General features: G+C 38.1%; 1 protein-coding gene across 3 annotated transcripts; it reads right to left on the bottom strand.

Moving 5' to 3' along the window:
- Window positions 1-1,546: 1,546 nt before the first annotated feature.
- Window positions 1,547-14,879, bottom strand: LOC110104916. Of its 3 annotated transcripts, none has more exons than XM_020834210.2 (6): window positions 14,652-14,877; window positions 8,278-8,412; window positions 8,048-8,203; window positions 7,450-7,572; window positions 2,876-3,019; window positions 1,547-2,333 (listed from the first exon to the last, which is right to left on the bottom strand). In XM_020834210.2, exons 2-6 carry the CDS (start codon window positions 8,389-8,391, stop codon window positions 1,791-1,793), a joined length of 1,080 nt encoding a protein of 359 aa, XP_020689869.1. In that variant the 5' UTR covers window positions 8,392-8,412; window positions 14,652-14,877; the 3' UTR covers window positions 1,547-1,790. The 3 variants fall into 3 exon arrangements, with proteins under 3 accessions (XP_020689869.1, XP_020689867.1, XP_028557193.1); XM_020834208.2 differs by having other exon boundaries at window positions 14,657-14,877; XM_028701360.1 differs by lacking the exon at window positions 2,876-3,019 and having other exon boundaries at window positions 14,657-14,879.
- Window positions 14,880-16,799: the final 1,920 nt, after the last annotated feature.

Here is a 16,799-nt window from a genome sequence, read left to right as displayed (position 1 = left end):
ATGAGTTGGATTCGGGTTTCATTTTCTGACCCGCTTGATCTGGTCGGGTTCGGGTCCAGTTGAAAATCATAAATCAACATATTTCTGACATGAAATCAAACCCGATCACCCCCTCGCCCGAAGTAGTCCCGCACCTGCGCCTCCTGCCGCACCTGCACTAGCGCTCACCCACATAGCACACACTCGCCGCTTTGCACACACGCGCTCGACCTATTGCCAACAGGCTAGCCCTCGCATGCTCACTCGCTCGCCCTGAGGCTCGCCCCTTTGGCCTGCACACACACTATTTGTGCAATGCTCGTGCTCGCACCGCTTATGTCTGGCTACTTGTAGGTTAGCAGGTCTAATCGGGTCAACCTAGGCTAGGGGCAGGTTGGGTTCGGGTTTGGATTTCTAACCCTTTTTCCTAGTCTCAAAAAATTTTAGGTTCGGGTCAACCCGTTTTACAAATGAGTTGGGTTCGGGTTTCATTTTCTGACCCACTTGATTTGGTCGGGTTCGGCTCCAGTTGAAAATCATAAATCAACCTATTTCTGACATGAAATCCCGAAGTAGTCCCGCACTTGCGCCTCCTATTAACCCTATGCCTGCGCCTCCTGTCGCACCTGCTCCGGCGCTCACCCACATAGCACACACTCGCCGCCTTGCACACACGCGCTCAACCTATTGCCAACAGGCTAGCCCTCGCATGCTCACTCGCTCCCCCTGAGGCTCGCCCCTTTGGCCTGCACACACACTATTTGTGCAATGCTCGTGCTCGCACCGCTTATGTCTGGCTACTTGTAGGTTAGCAGGTCTAATCGGGTCAACCTAAACTAGGGGCAGGTTGGGTTCGGGTTTGGATTTCTAACCCTTTTTCCTAGTCGTGTTGGATTCGGATCAGGTCAATTTCAGATCAGACCCTAAACCCAACCCGAAAATCTATTTTGACACCCCCTTTCAGTTTATGAGGTATACTATCACAATTAAAGTTTGACTCCAATAAAAAAATTATAAGTCTGTTTCAATATATCTGTGTCAAGAGCTTGATAAATGCCATCATTTTTGGATTATAGGATGATGATTTTACCATCAAAATATTTTTCCGCTAAGGCTTTGAAGTCGAAATCATAAATATGAGATTTTTGCTTAAGTGATCGAGTTTTACCAGATGTCTTTGATATATTGATTGATAAAAAATATATAGCATTAGGAATTATCACAAAAGATTATAGGGGCTAAGTTCACAAATCTAAGAAAAAAAGTACTTAATCAACAATGAAATTACAGTACTAGAGAAATTATCATATGATTATAGGAGTAAGGTCCACAGACCTGAAAAAAAAAAGATACAATAGTAAAAATAGATGAATTGTTATAGTGGTGGTGCGAAGGAGTAAATGTATAATTATTATATTTTGTTAATTTTTTTTTCTTTTAGTCTCCTCTGAATAATACATAGGACATTAAAATAGAAAAATTAATTAATTATGAAAAGTATACATTTATTCCTTTACACCACTATCATTACAATTCTTAATCAAAGCAAATAGAAGATCTGATCTCATGCAACAGAATAAATATATGGGAGATTAAAAAAAAAACTAGTTAATATAATTATACATTTATTTCTTTAGAACACTATCATTACAATTCATAACTGAAGCGAGGAGAAGCCATGATTTTTGGCACCAATCTTAACAAACAATTGGATAACCAATGAGAGTTTACAGGTCTAGATGATATAGCTAAGCTAATCCCGTATAGAATCTCAGGATTGATACCAACATTGATCTTCTAATCTCAGAATTCTAGCAAGCATCAGCAAATAAAGCTTTGTAGCTACTCTGTTTACGCTTACTTCTTCTGTGTCGCCATCTCTCTTTGATGTCAGTAGAACCATTTACTGCAAATCCTATTATCTTATCAGCTTCAGCAGCTACTCTTTGCATTCGCCATCTTTCTTGGATTTCAGTAGAACGATTTACTGCAACTCCTCTTTGCTGATCATGAGCCGCTTCGAGTCCATGCTTTGGAGTTGAATTCATGGCTGCCGCTCCCCTTAATCTGCGAGCCTCCGCGAAAAGGTCATATATCAGCATTTCTGTTGTTCGTTCTGTGACTCCTCTCAAATACCATGATATGGGAGGTGGTGGAACAAGTGCTGGTTGGATCAGCTGGTCCAAGCTGACTATAGATCCAACTCTCCCTTTGCCTCCACTGCAGGTGTCATATTCAAGCCAAGATTTTGGTTCACAAGGAGAACAGAGCTCCTTATCAAGAAACAATGGCTCTACTTTCCAAGTGCCTTCAAATCGTTTCATAAATCCTGATTTACCTTGCTTGAATTTGATCTGCATTGAAAAATAAAAAATGTTGCCATAGTCAGAGCCCTGCATTGGGTACCCATACCTACACGGTATGGGTGGGTATGGGTATGCCCATGGCCTTGTGGGTGAGTATGGGTGAGTACTCAACATTGGGGGATAAATCGATTTACATTGCTAATCATCTTATATCTTATATTACTGCAATCCTAACTACGTAATGTGCAGCACTTAACCACACTGCGACTACGGTAAATTTTGACATGCGTCTTAAAAGTTTACAATCAGAGCAAAGGGCATCAAGCCTCGAGGTCATCAATCCGTGGCAGACTGCGTTTAAAAAGCATGTAAAGTGGGTGGGTATGACATCCCGAAAGTCACCATTGGTTGGCGTGGGTGGGCGAAGCCCGTCCGAGTAAAGCATGGGTACCAAATGGGTACCTAACTATGACCCCATATAGGGCTTTGGTCTTAGCCATTAAGTATGATAATTTATGACACTAGCGAGTATATTGAAAAGGGCAGGTTTATTTGGAAAAAAATCTGAGAAGGATGTAGCTGAATCTTACAGTATGATCCATCCGGTTCTGATCCACCAAGACTTGAATGGACATAGTTCCAGACCACCAGAGGAATCTCCAAATTACTGCCTGCTCCACCTCCACCACCTGCCTTGGACCTTCGTCAACCAAAACCCTTCTGGATATCACTTCCTATAAAAAGATACCAGTCTTTAAACAATCAAAAGAAGCACGCTATTGATATGCTAAGCACATGTTTTAAATATCAAGTCCCCAAAATATAATATATGTGCAATAGTCATACTGGTACCCATTGGCTCTTTGCATTGAAATGACCTCAGTACATATCTAAGCTAAAATATCTACTAAATTTATCTGTTTATGTGCAAAATAACAACAAAAAATGTACCCCTATATTTTCTAGGGGCAAGTCAAACACACCAAAGAGAAGACTTAAACTAGGTCTAAGGAGTTAACCAGGTTCAAATAGGTTAGAATCACAAACTCATCCAACAGGAGTCATCTTATCAGAACACCAAGTTAGGTTCGTACAGACGAAAATGGCAGATTTCTTCACAAATTTCTTCAGTTCGTCCAGTACTAAAGTCAGATCGTACGGGACTAACAGCACAAAAAAAATCAGCTTTTTGAAGGGTTTTACATGCCACAAGGGCACCGCAATGCTCAACTGTCAGCAGCACCGTAGCGCTACAGTTGTAACTGACCAGGACACGATCTTTCAGCGAAGCGACGCGTCTATTCATTAAATAGCAGGTCCACGTCAGCAAGTGCCGTAGAGGAGGAAATTCTTCGGCACTGCGATGTTAGTTCATTTTATAGGCGTCACGACGCAAGTGTCTAGAGCGCCGAGGCACTACAGTCCTTTTTCTATGTTTTTCTATAAGTAGTCCGTTTGTAATGTTAATAAGTGAGTTCATCCACTTAGTTAATTTTAGTGTTCATAGTGCTTCTCTGCAATTTTCTTAGGAGTGACAACTAAGGGAATTCAGGGAGCACTAGATCCGCTTCATAAGAGTGTTTGGTCAATACTTGTGGAAGTAATTTTGTAAATTTAAAGAGAAGTGTAGAGGAGATTATTCAACCCATCCAATGCTATCTTTTATTCCATACTTTCTTTCTTTTGTGAAATTGATAAAAATGAGTTTGTTTCACTTATTCTTCATGTCTAGCTAAATTCTCTAGTTTTGAATTGATGGTGTAAATGGAATGTGAAGTACTAATGAATTATTTTTATCAATAATTTAATGATGTTTTCAATATATTAGGTCTTCATTTAATGCACATAGTTGTCATATGTGTATTTAATATCAAGTGTAATGTGGAGCTTAGAAATAGAAAAACAAGCACAATCAGTTATTTTTTTTATTGATATGATACAAGTATAGATATAGTGCTTGACATATATCAAATTTATAGAGATGAATTGTAATGAGGGGGTTTTAACAATATATGTTTTACTTACTCTTATAAGATTTTCATATTGTGACAAACTATGAGAATTTAGAGTGGTATTGATGTTCGAAGGTTTAATTTGTCTTTTGTCTCTTCACGCTCGGCTAAGCGATCAATGATGCATATGCTCTAAATGGCATCAATATAAAAGAGAATCATTAGGAAACATATTGTATTTACATTCCATCAATCCAAAGCATTTTATCCAAATATTATTTCATTTAAATGTTTTTTATTTTAAATTAAGTAATTAAATCTCCGTCAAAACTTATTTTTATTGAGTAGGATAATTATTATAATTATAGTATAAAGTACTAGTATTTGCAAGTAAACATTCTTCCTCGTGGGATCGATATTCTACTTTATCACTATATTACTTGATTCAGCATGCATACTTACATATATTAAGCAGGATTTTTGTAATATTTATTTCAAAGAAAATCTAAGCTTTGTTTAGGGATTGATAGAGCCCTAAATTATTTTTATAATTATTTAGGTTATTCCACCGCCCCTATCAATAACCTCACTCAAGATTTGGTCACCTTGGTGTAACTTTTTAGGAGGTCCTCTATTCCGGGAGTGCTACAATATGAGCACCCTTAATTTTAGAGTTTCTAACAAAATTCCAATAGTTACATTGATGCGTCTTGAAAGTAAAAACAACAAAATAGATAGAAGAAAATTATAAGAAATACAAATATAGAGGCTAATTTTTTATTTCTTCAATAATAATAAAAGATATAACTAAACTACTATTCGAGAGGTAGATCTGATCTCCCATAAACCCTAGCCATTATTAAAAAACTCACACCAAATCCTAGAAAATAAACTCAGCACATATCTCTCCCTAACCCTAGGCAAAAGTCCCCCTTAAATATCCCTCACACATATTAAACACAATTAGAACCTTCCTAAATAATATAAATACAATAAAGAAATCTTCCTACACAATTAAAACTTTCATTAAAAGTATAAACACAATTAGAAAATCTTCTTAAGCAATTAAAATCTTCCTAAACAGTATAAACACAATTATGAAATCCTCCTAAATAATTAAAACCATGCTAAACAACATAAACACAATTAAAAAACCTTCTTAAACAGCTCCCCCTTGATTCCTCTTCCTTACATAATGAATAATAGCTCCCTTGGGCCCCACAAGGGGGGACAAAATCTTCTCCTCTGCTTCCCCTGGTTTTGCTAAGCCAAAAGGCTAGTTCAACCAAGGTTGGGTCGGTCTGGCTGGGTTGATCTGGGTCGGCTAGGCCCCTCCCCCCTTTCAGCATATTAAACACCAAAAGACGCATCGATGTTTTAAGAATTTAAAGTTTTTTTTTTAAATTTATCTAATTATTTACTTGACAGATAAGACTCTAGAGGAGACCTCTTCAAGTTCAAGTAGTGGCTACCGCCATATAGCACTTTATCTTATATAGAGTTTAAAAGATGGCCTCAATGACATAACACTTTATCCTATATCGCACAAATTAGCCAATCCATCATATGATCAAGTAGTTTCGACTCAAGAGACTTGTACCAAAAAGCCCCAAGATTGTGACCAACATCCTTGCGAGAATTGGCATAAGTTGAATTATTGCTGTAACAAATTGACAAGGAAGTTGCATTTCTGTTAAGACAACCCCACTTGAAAATTTTGGAAGAAGGTCGACATCCTATGACTCGTTTAAGAAGAAAAGGGAGTCATACCTAGCCAAAGGACTCATCATATAATCCTCTTTAGATTTCCATGAGAGAATAATTAATGTTATTAGCGACAACGAGTATTCATGTGGTTGTCAACAATGCACTGGCCATCAAATGCCCATAACCCAAATAAATTATCTTCCATAAAGATCATGAGCGTGCCATTCACAGCGAGGAGGTGACTGCTCGATCATTTTAAAACCAACCATAGCTTATATTTGACTATCCTCATGCAGATACGGATCTTATGTAGCTTATCCTAAGGCATCAATCACAGCTCTTGCTTATAAATAAAAGATTTAAGTGTTAAGCACAAGCACAAGCAATCACAGCCTAATCCCATCTTTTGCTCCCTCGCACTCTATGAAATGGTATGCATTTGCTAGATTTGATTTTCCCTCCTCCGTGAAGGCTTTGGATCCAACAAGAATCTTCTAAATTAATGCCTAACATTTCCAAGTCTTATTTATGTTGTATAAATATAGATAAGTATTTAAGATGATGACAACATAATCCTTTTCAAACTAAAAAAGTACAAATTTGATAATGACTAATGGTAGAACATGATCCAAAAACAACAAATTTTTCTGGCAAACATAGGACCCTGTTATTAGCATCAGTGACTTGTATATTCGCAAATTCAATTGTTTTAATGAGTTCAAAGTTTAAGTAGCAATACCATGCTCTTAGCAAATACTAACCGGCTAATGGGATCAACAAAAATTAATTTGTCGTCTCTCTAATAGTTGACACTGCATCTATTTAACATTTAAATGTTTAAAAGAAGCATCCTAAACACGTTGGAAATCACCAAGAATGCATTCCAATTGTTTGTACAGAAAACTCCGATGACAATAAAGGATGTGCATTGGCATCCATATTGACATGTTGAGATCAATGAACAATAATAGAAACAGCAAGTTACAGGTTGTTAGAGAAAGTTTAAAGATTGTTGCTAGTCTGGAAGCTGGTGATTAAACCATACCAAAAACTAGCAAGTCTAAATAAGGACCAATGAGGACTAAGGAGATTGCTAAAATAGCTGTTTCACAAGTAAAGGCACAGTAGATTTCACATGCCAACTATAAATCACTATATTGAAAGAATGCAACCATTTATTCACAAGTTTTTGCCCAACATTGAATGATGTTACCATGGGTGGATCCCCCATGTATTCAAAAAAATAAATTAAATATTTAGAGGGGATATTTTGAAATATTTTGGGCATTTTGCCCCCCCCCAAAAAAAAATTTTTTACCCTAATTTTATCAATCCTAAGCGTTTTTGTCCATCCCCCACAAAAAAAAAAATTTTTTTGTCCACCCTGAAAAAAGAAGCTGGATCCGCCCTTGGACGTTACCATAGGAAGTAGACAGCTTGAAAAAATTGTAGATATATTAAATAGAAGATAATGAATGACCAAAACTCAAGTAAAAAAGGCATACCTTGATGTTCTTAAAAACTCTTTTGTTTTCAGGATCAATGACAATGTTAAAAACTGCATCTGGAGGCAACCCAACATTGCATTTGACATTTAAGTTGCAAAGAGAGCCTTCCGGTACACTAACCTGAAGTGAGTTTCAATGGAACTTTTAGTCTATACGCAGTACATGGATATAATATTTAAGTATCACTTTGCTTAGGCAGAGTCATCCTTAGATAAGTTGTTGAAAATTAGACCTTGGGGATGTCTAAAAATTTGTAAGGGATATACTTGGATAGTGAAGGCACAAAAATTTATAAATTATACCCTTCCTGAGAACAGCATAGCAATTATTTCCATTTTCACTTAATTTACCTTTGAAGAACGTAAACCATGAAAAAGGCCCTCTGTGATACTGAAGATTATCAACATCATCATCAAAAGAAAGAGCGCAGCCAGTCATAGCTAAAAAGTCTTGTCATTCACGTATTAAAGGTATGGATCAACAATAAACTATTGGTTTTAAGCATAGTCGAAGAAAGGGGAGACAAAAACTCAGAAAATTGAAGACATCAAGATAAGACTAATAATAATCATTCTTTTGTACAATTAAACACTACCTTAAGTTCCGGAGGATGATCAAGCCAGTAAGAGTTTTCTCTCCATGCTTGCATCTGCCTCTCCAAATCAACCTTCCATGTCTTACACGAATCCTTCTCTCCTATAGCCAAAAAATTTGTATTATCAAGCTTCTGCTTATGTTTCTTCAATCCTGACTGTAAGTATAACAAACAAGACCATTAATTTGAGCTAAAATCATGTTATGCCCGACAAAAGCAGCGATACACACCTGCAAACAATTGTGAAGTCTATGAGGGATCTTCATCAAAAGTTCCTGTAGTGATGAAGGAGTTGCTAGCCATCTTTGTCTCTCACAAACATGGGCATCAAGGCTTTGCTTCATTTTATTGTCGTTCGCTAAAGCCTGAAATAAATAAATAAAAAAAGAAATAATCCATGATATAGTTAGATTTTAGAAGTGCGGATATTTGAAGACATGGAAACTGCGTTGATGAAGTGCTTTTATTTAAGAAAATATCAATTTGGTTGACGTGATTTAATGTAGGAAGTTACAAACGGGGAAAAAATCCTGTAAGGGGTCTATTATTCTACATTTCTACATGATACAGTTGAGATTGCGTTTAAAATTCACTTTTTCTTTTCCTTTTATTGATGAACTAAATGGTTCAGCTTTAAAAGGCAATTAAGCTCAAATCACTCCATTTCTGTCAGAGAAAAAAAGTAAAGTCCTATCTGAAATGAATCTGAAAACAAAAACTGCTTGGGTGTCCAAACTTTCATTTTTATATTCCAACTATTCAGTGATTATTCCCAAAAAAAAAAAAAAAAAAACTATTCAGTGATGCAGGCTACAGTCCACGTGGAATACACGTCCAGAAGAGACCTGCTCATTAGCTTACTCCTCAACTATCTTTATAACCGTTTTTATTCCTTTTCTGTTTTAGCCGTGCCCTTTATTTTTATTTTCTACCTTTATTATTTATGTATCGACTCATATATATCGTATTAGAGAGATTGAGAAGGGATATAGAAGATAAATACAATTAATTGCATCTAAAACCCTGATTCATGTTCCATTGGCTTCCTTCTTCTTGTGTCTATTCTCATTTTTGCAGGTTGAACGTTGTACAGAGCCATTCTTGGACAATATGGCTGACGGAAGTTCCTGGAGAGCTCCTGACGACAATCGGGGTTAGAAGCTGTTTGGGCTGCCCAGGCTAGCTTCATTCGGCATCTTGAGGAGTTAAGGGCAGATTTCTTTGGCCTCTCCATAGAGATGAGGAAGGAATTGGCTGCTCTCAGAGCATCAGTGGATACAATCGTCCCTGGTCGCGTACCGACGCAGGCTCGGCCACCGATTCTGAATCCCGAACGAGTTGGACGAAGACCGCAAGTTCCAATTGTAGATTACTCGGATTTAGAATATGAAGTTAATCCCCGATTACACCCGGAACTATCTGATACGGAAGAGGATCTACGCCCTCAGTATTACGCGGCCCCGAGGCGACTGGTTGGACATCCTCACCGAGAACAGGGAGAACAGCAAGACTCAATTCGGTTTGGTCATTATCCAAAGCCGTTAATTTTGCCTTGAAGGTAGAATCACAAATGCAACGGCATTCCCGGAGTTATTCCAGTCGGCGACAATTCCAACACGAAGTTAGTATGGAAATTTCGAAGGCCAACCCTCCGCAGGCAAAAGATACAACCAAGCACCACTCCTTCATCCAACAACATAACTGCTGAAAGTAAAATGTCTGCCAAGATGAAAGCCCCATTGAAGGAGAATCCCTATAGTAAGCCCACAACATTGAAATGTTTTAGATGCTTTCAACACGGCCACAAATCCAATGAATGTCCCAACCAGCAACAGATTCAACGTCTTGAAGGTGAGCAATTAGATGAAGGAATGGGTAATGAAGATCGCCTAGAAGAGGAGGTGTTTATGGAAGATCTTCACGGAGATGAGGGGGAACCTGTTGTATGCATTCTTGAAAAATTGTTGTCGGCACCAATGCATTCTCCGCCTTCACAACGAAATGCATTGTTCTGAACTAAGTGCACGATATAGAGAAAGGTTTGCGAACTCCTTATTGATAGCGGGTGCACCGAGAATGTAATTTCTCACTCCGTCGTGTAGGCATTGAAGTTGAAGACTACGAGGAAGTCTCAATCATACAAAATTAGCTGGGTGAAGCGTGGCGTAGAGATAACTGTTTCCGAAGCATGTCAGGTAACTTTTTCTATTGGAAAGGACTGTGTGCGAAGTAAGTTGTGATGTCCTCGAAATGGACATTAGCCACCTCATTAGGCCGACAGTGGCAATTTGATGTTAATGCAACATATGACTGTCGAGCCAATGTCTATTTATTTGAGTGGAAGGGGAAGAAGTTGCGGTTGCTGCCGCAGACACTTGATGCAGTTGGCAAAAGTATCACGGGTCAAGCAACTGCCTAAATTGTGTCTTGACATATGTTACTGCAAGATGTTCATAACAAATCCCTTGTTTTGGCTTTAATAGTTGTGGACAGCTCTTATCATACAACTAAAGCTTCCTTCCCATAACCCATTCAACGGTTACCGTTAGACTTCGCTGATATTGGACCTAGTGAATTACCCACAGAGTTGCCCCCCCTTCGCAACATTCAATATCAGATTGACTTCATCCCAGGAGTGACGCTACCCAACTTACCATATTATCGGATGAGCATGAAGGAACATCTAATTTTACAAGAAATTGTGGAAGACTTACTCAAGTGACAGCTAATCCAGAATAGCCTCAGCCCTTGCGCGGTGCCGGCGCTTATTGTTCCCAAAAAGGATAGGCAGTGGCGAATGTGTATTGATAGCAGAGCTATTAATAAGATCACAACCAAGTACCGGTTCCCTATTCCGAGAATTTCAGACTTACTGAACAAATTACACGGTGCTGTCATATTTTCCAAACTTGACTTGTGTAGCGGCTATCATCAAGTTCGCATAAGACCCGACGACGAGTGGAAGACAACACTCGAGACGCGTGAGGGGATATACGAGTGGAAAGTTATGCCATTCGGACTATGAAATGCTCCTACTTTTATGAGACTTATGAGTGAAGTGCTTCAACCTTTCTCGGGTAAATTCTATATTTCTTATATTGACGATATCTTAGCCTATAGCACTTCACTAGAAGTTCATGTACTGCATTTGACTCAACTCTTCCAAGTTTTAAGGAGCAAAAAATTATATCTAAATTTGCCCAAGTGTGAGTTCACAACATCCATCTCCTATTTTTTGGGCTTTGTTGTCTCTTGGGAAGGAGTCCAAGTGGATTCCCACAAAGTCTCAACCATCCAGGAATAGCCCATACCTCGTTCGTTATCGGAGATTCGTAGTTTCCAAGGTTTGGCGAACTTCTACTGACGATTCATACGGGGATTTAGTATCATAATGGCACCTATTACTGATATTTTGAAGGGGCACTCCTCAAGTTGATACAAATGCATCTGTTATAGGAATTGGACCAGTGCTATATCAAAATGACTGGCCAATTGAATACTTTAGTGAGAAGTTGAGTCCTTCCCGCCAGAAGTGGATGGCGTATGAGCAAGAACTGTATGCTATTGTGAGGACATTGAAATAATGGGAACACTACCTCCTCCATCAAGCCTTCGTATTGTGCAGTGATCACCAATCTCTATAAATTTTTAAATAGCCAGAAGACAATAAGTAGGATGCATGCAAGATGGGTGATATTTCTTCAAAGATTTAGTTTTGTGATACGTCACAAGACTGGGAAGATGAATAGAGTGGCTGACGCACTTAGCCGACAAGCTGCCTTACTCGCCCAGCTTCAGACCGAAGTCACCGAATTAGAGGAGATGAAGTTACTATATGACTCAGATACTGACTTTGCCCCGCATTGGACAAAATGTCACTCGGGTACTCCAAAGGAGGATTACTCGCTGAGATACGGATTTCTTTTTAAAGAAAATTCTTTGTGTATTCCATCCTCATCTTGGCGACATCACCTTATTAAGGAAATTCATTGCAGCGGCTTGGCAGCACATGTGGGTCGAGACCGAACACTCAAATAGCTTCAAATCAGATTTTTTTGGCCGCACATGAAAAGAAATGTATCCCAATTTATAGAACGTTGTGATGTGTGTCAAATATATAAAGGGACTGCTCAAAATATAGGTTTGTACATGCCCTTTCATGTACCAAATTAAATTTGGGAAGATTTGAGTCTTGACTTCGTGTTGGGGCTGCCACGAACGAAGAAAGGATATGATTCTATAATGGTGGTTGTGGGCAGGTTTTCTAAAAGGACACATTTTATCCCAGGTAAGAAAACTTTTGATGCTCTCAATATTGCTAAATTTTTTTTCAAGGAGATAGTCCGCTTGCATGGAATACCCCATAGTTTGACCTCTGATAGGGATGTTAAATTTATTAGCCACTTCTGGCGAGAACTATGGAAGAGGTTTCAAACATATTTGAAGCTTAGTTCCGCCTATCATCCTCAAACGGATGGACAAATGGAAGTTGTCAATAGGACTCTAGCTAATATGCTCAGATGTTTAGATCAAGATAATCCCAATCAAGGGAAGAAATTATGGGTCAAGTTGAGTTTGCATTTAACTCCATGCCAAATCGTTCTACAGACCGATGCCCATTCAATATTGTATACACCAAAATACCGAATCATATTGTGGACTTAGCCATACTTCCTAAATAGAGAAGTACTGCTGCCTCTCAAGCTGCAACCCAGTTCTCTGATATTCTAAAAACTGTTCAAGAAAAGCTAAGTGACAGTAATGCAAATTACAAGGCAACTAAAGATAAGCACCGCCGGCACATAGAGTTCAAACCGGGTGAATTAGTAATGTTACGACATCGCTGAGATCGTTTTCCTTCCAGACTGTGTCCAAAGTTAAATCTAAAAAAATTCGGGTTGTTCCTGATGCTGCGCAAGATCAATGACAATGCATATGTCATAGACCTTCCCAAGAACATTCAAACCTCTTCCACCTTTAATGTTGCATATATCTATCCCTAGTACCTACCGGATTCGTTGCACTACACAACAGTCTCATCGTAGATGAGCTCGTCTGAAGTAGGGGAGACCTAATGCGAGCTACACACCACGTGGAATAAACGTCCAAAAGAGACCTCATTAGCTTACTCCTCCACTATCTTTATAATCGTTTTTATTCTTTTTCTGTTTTAGTCGGGCCCTTTATTTTTATTTTCTACCTTTACTATTTCTATTATTACGATAAAGACTCATATATATCGTTTTAGAGAGACTGGGAAGGGATATAGAAGATGAATACAGTTAATTGCGTCTAAAACACTGATTCCTATTCCATTGGCTTTCTTCTTCTTGTGGCTATTCTCATTTATGCAGGTTGAACGTTGCACCATTCAGTATATTGACAATAAAAATATAACTAACTATTACAGCTTCGAAGAAAGTTTCGCCTAAACCTTAGATGAACAAGTCATTTAAAGAGCAATATAAAATCAGCCTAGGCGAAAGTGGCGAAAATTAACTCTTCTATCAGAAAATCTTGGTGAATTTCTCTAGATCTTTTTCGTATAGGTATGGGGCACTGTAGCAACATGATTTATGCAAGATTTGTGCAAGATTCATGTACATGTATGGCAGAGGTTTTTTTTTAGCTCTTTTTTTGTTTGTTTTGTCTATTTGCGTAAAGGTCAACACTAAGCCAATCACTTACTATCACCCTACTTCTAATATTCTTCATCAACCAATGTCATTTGCCAATATACAAGCGACATCTGACCTCCATTAGCCATTGATGTTGATGCCAAACAGCCATCAAAGTTTGACACTAGTCTTCGTAGTCGCTCGGTCTCCTCTCTTATCATGAGAACATGCCAAGTTGACCGCCCTACGTCTCTTGAATCTAGACATCCACCATCAATTATCGCCTGGCACTTATTATCCATTGACGACTCGAGCACCTCAAAACTCCTCCTAATATCATCACATGAGATGTTTTTCATGATTCATATCTAATACATTATATTAATGACTTATTGAATTCTAGTTTTGGAGAAGGATGTCATTTATATCATTGGCTCACATTAATGAAATTGTGTAAATCAAGCTAAGTTTGTGGCTTTCCCCTTTTTAGACTTTCCAAGTTATCATACCTCTTATATGTTACTCTCAACTTATCCATGTAAATAAACTAAGTTCTCGAGCATCTCCAAATACCAGCACACTACGCTGCCAACGCATTCAGCTTCTAAAATTGCCTTTAGCATTTATTTGAATTCTCCCAGCCCACAAAAGCCAACCTTTCAATTGTTTCCTACAACAACTATTAACTAAGGAGAGGTCATATAAAGACTCAAAGGAAAAGCTATCATCATCACACTTCTTCTAAACCAACTGAAAAATGTAATTTTTAGCAGGATAAAAATCTACACCTACTGCAAAGTTGACCTCAAATCTAATAATAGCCCCCTGCGATAGCGATGAATATAAACTAGCAGAAAAATTCAAATATATACAATAGATGCAGCACAAGCTGATCTGATCCTGAACTACCCGGTGCAAGAAGAAAACCGCCGAGCAAACATTTAATCAGTGCAGGAATTACTAGATCAAGTAAATGGCTACACAACCTTACCATTTGAAAGCGTTCTGCTTCTTCGAACTTAGAGCGAACAGCTTCCGTGCATCGTTTGTTAGCCCAGAAGCGAACAACGATATCGAGAGGCAAAAGGCGAAATGAGTTGGAATAATCAAGAAAAAAGGGTTAGCTGACTACGACAATAAGGAAGAGAATTTAGGAACGCAATCATAGAACTACGGTGTCATATCCACCCAACTGAGTGTTCACGCACGGATCGCACCTATTAAAGACAGCTTCTTTATAATTTCTTAAAGGGAAATTTACATACATACCACTATATACCTCTCATTTTACATATCTAACACCTAATTTATTAATATTACATTAATACCACTCAACCCTATTACATCATTTCTACCACTCCATCTCCACCCACGCTCACGACGTCTCCTTCCCGTCGAAAGGATATCTGCTTCGCGCATAGTGTCCGACTGTCCGGTGCGTTTTGTCTCAGACTTCCTCCTTCCCGCAAAAATCCCCCATTGCTGGTGCTTCTCACGACGTGCCTTCCTTGCGTTTTGTCTTAGACTCGCATAGTGCCCACCGTTTGGAGCTCGGATTTCCTTCACAGGTATTTCGTAAGTGTTGAAAAAATATTTGAGAAGTTTTTTCTCTGGATACATTTGAAACAATCGATGAAGAAAAAATATTGAGAAGTGATTATGATATGTATTGAGAAGTGTTGAAAAAATATTCGAGAAGTGTTGAAAAAATATTGAGAAGTGGTGAAAAAATATCCCCCTCCTCCTTTGCAGATCAGAATCTAAGTCCGGAGGTGGAACAGGGTGGGTCGAATTGGGAGAAATCGAAAGGGTGCTCTATCATTGAGGATGCACTACTGCAGGAGATCGTCGGTGCGATTGACTGCCGGCGATGAATTGTGACCACGTAAGGATGCGATGAGGGCGTCGACAGCATCGAGGAAACAGCGATGTCGGAGGCGTCCGACCATATGGAGCGATCGGAGGAGAGGAAAAGGGAGATCTGGAGGTCGATTGAGGAAAATGCGATAGGAGTGGTTTGTTCGTCGCTGATGGAACCGCCTGTGTGGTGGTTGGCAGCGAGCCTCTCGCGGGAAAAAACTGTTCTCCAGCGGAAAGCCCACGCGGGAATGAAGAGAAAATGGAGTGAGGTATGCTGTTAACGGAGTGGTAATTTTGTTGTGAAAATATAGAATCGGTGGTAGGAGTGTAATATTTAAGAATTAGATGTTAAATATGTAATACACAAACTATAAAGTGGTATGTATGTAAAAATCCCTTTCTTAAGGGAAATTATATTTTTAATAAAAAAATTATTTTAAAAAGCAATTAAAAAATCATCCCAAACAAAACTCCACTAAAAATAGGTTACCTCGCCAATACATATTGTATAGTTTTATTATATATTGATCACATAACATAATTTTATCGAGTCCTAATCCTCTCAAGACTCCGCACATAATAATTTCTGAGAAAAGAGCTGGATGAGATTAAAATAATTAAAAGGGTTATTTGTATAAAACTCATTAAAATTTTGATTATTTCATAAAGATAATATTTTAAAAATTTGTCAATAAAATTGCAACTTTATCATATTTTAGAAAGAGTAAAAATTAATCCTCACATACATTTTAGAAACTTTTTTTATTTAAAATTCTTAACTTTCTAGCTTTGTTGATACCTTAACATTATCATCAGGGTTCTTAACGAAATGGAAGCAATTCACATGAGATTGGAGGATAACATCATATTATAATTGAAATAAAAATTGAATATACAACTTATTTTTATCTGTTGGTTGGAAGCTTTGATTATCAAACAAGAGATTTTTGATTCAAGTCTTACGTATGTGATGTGTGTGTGAATTTATTTTAATTGGCTCACAAAATAATAATTTATTGATAAAGTTGTAATGATTTAGTGCTGATTACTTTGAATTTTTAGATTAATTGATTTTCAAGCTTTAATAGAATGCATTTAAGTTGGGCTCTAAATATATAATGTTGCGTGCTATAATATACGCGGCGGTAGAGTTTGTAAATTTGCGTCCTGGCGTTTTACGAGTATTCAGCACACAAGCAGAAAAAGGGAAGTGAACACCAATGTTTTTACGTGGAAAACCCGAAAGAGGGAAAAAAACCACGGGGCCTCGCAGA

This window comes from Dendrobium catenatum, unplaced genomic scaffold (genome assembly GCF_001605985.2).
Source record: "Dendrobium catenatum unplaced genomic scaffold, ASM160598v2 fragScaff_scaffold_1680, whole genome shotgun sequence".
Taxonomy (NCBI): Eukaryota; Viridiplantae; Streptophyta; class Magnoliopsida; order Asparagales; family Orchidaceae; genus Dendrobium; species Dendrobium catenatum.
The sequence above is the reverse complement of the archived record's forward strand: the minus strand, read 5'-3'. Positions and strand labels throughout refer to the sequence as shown.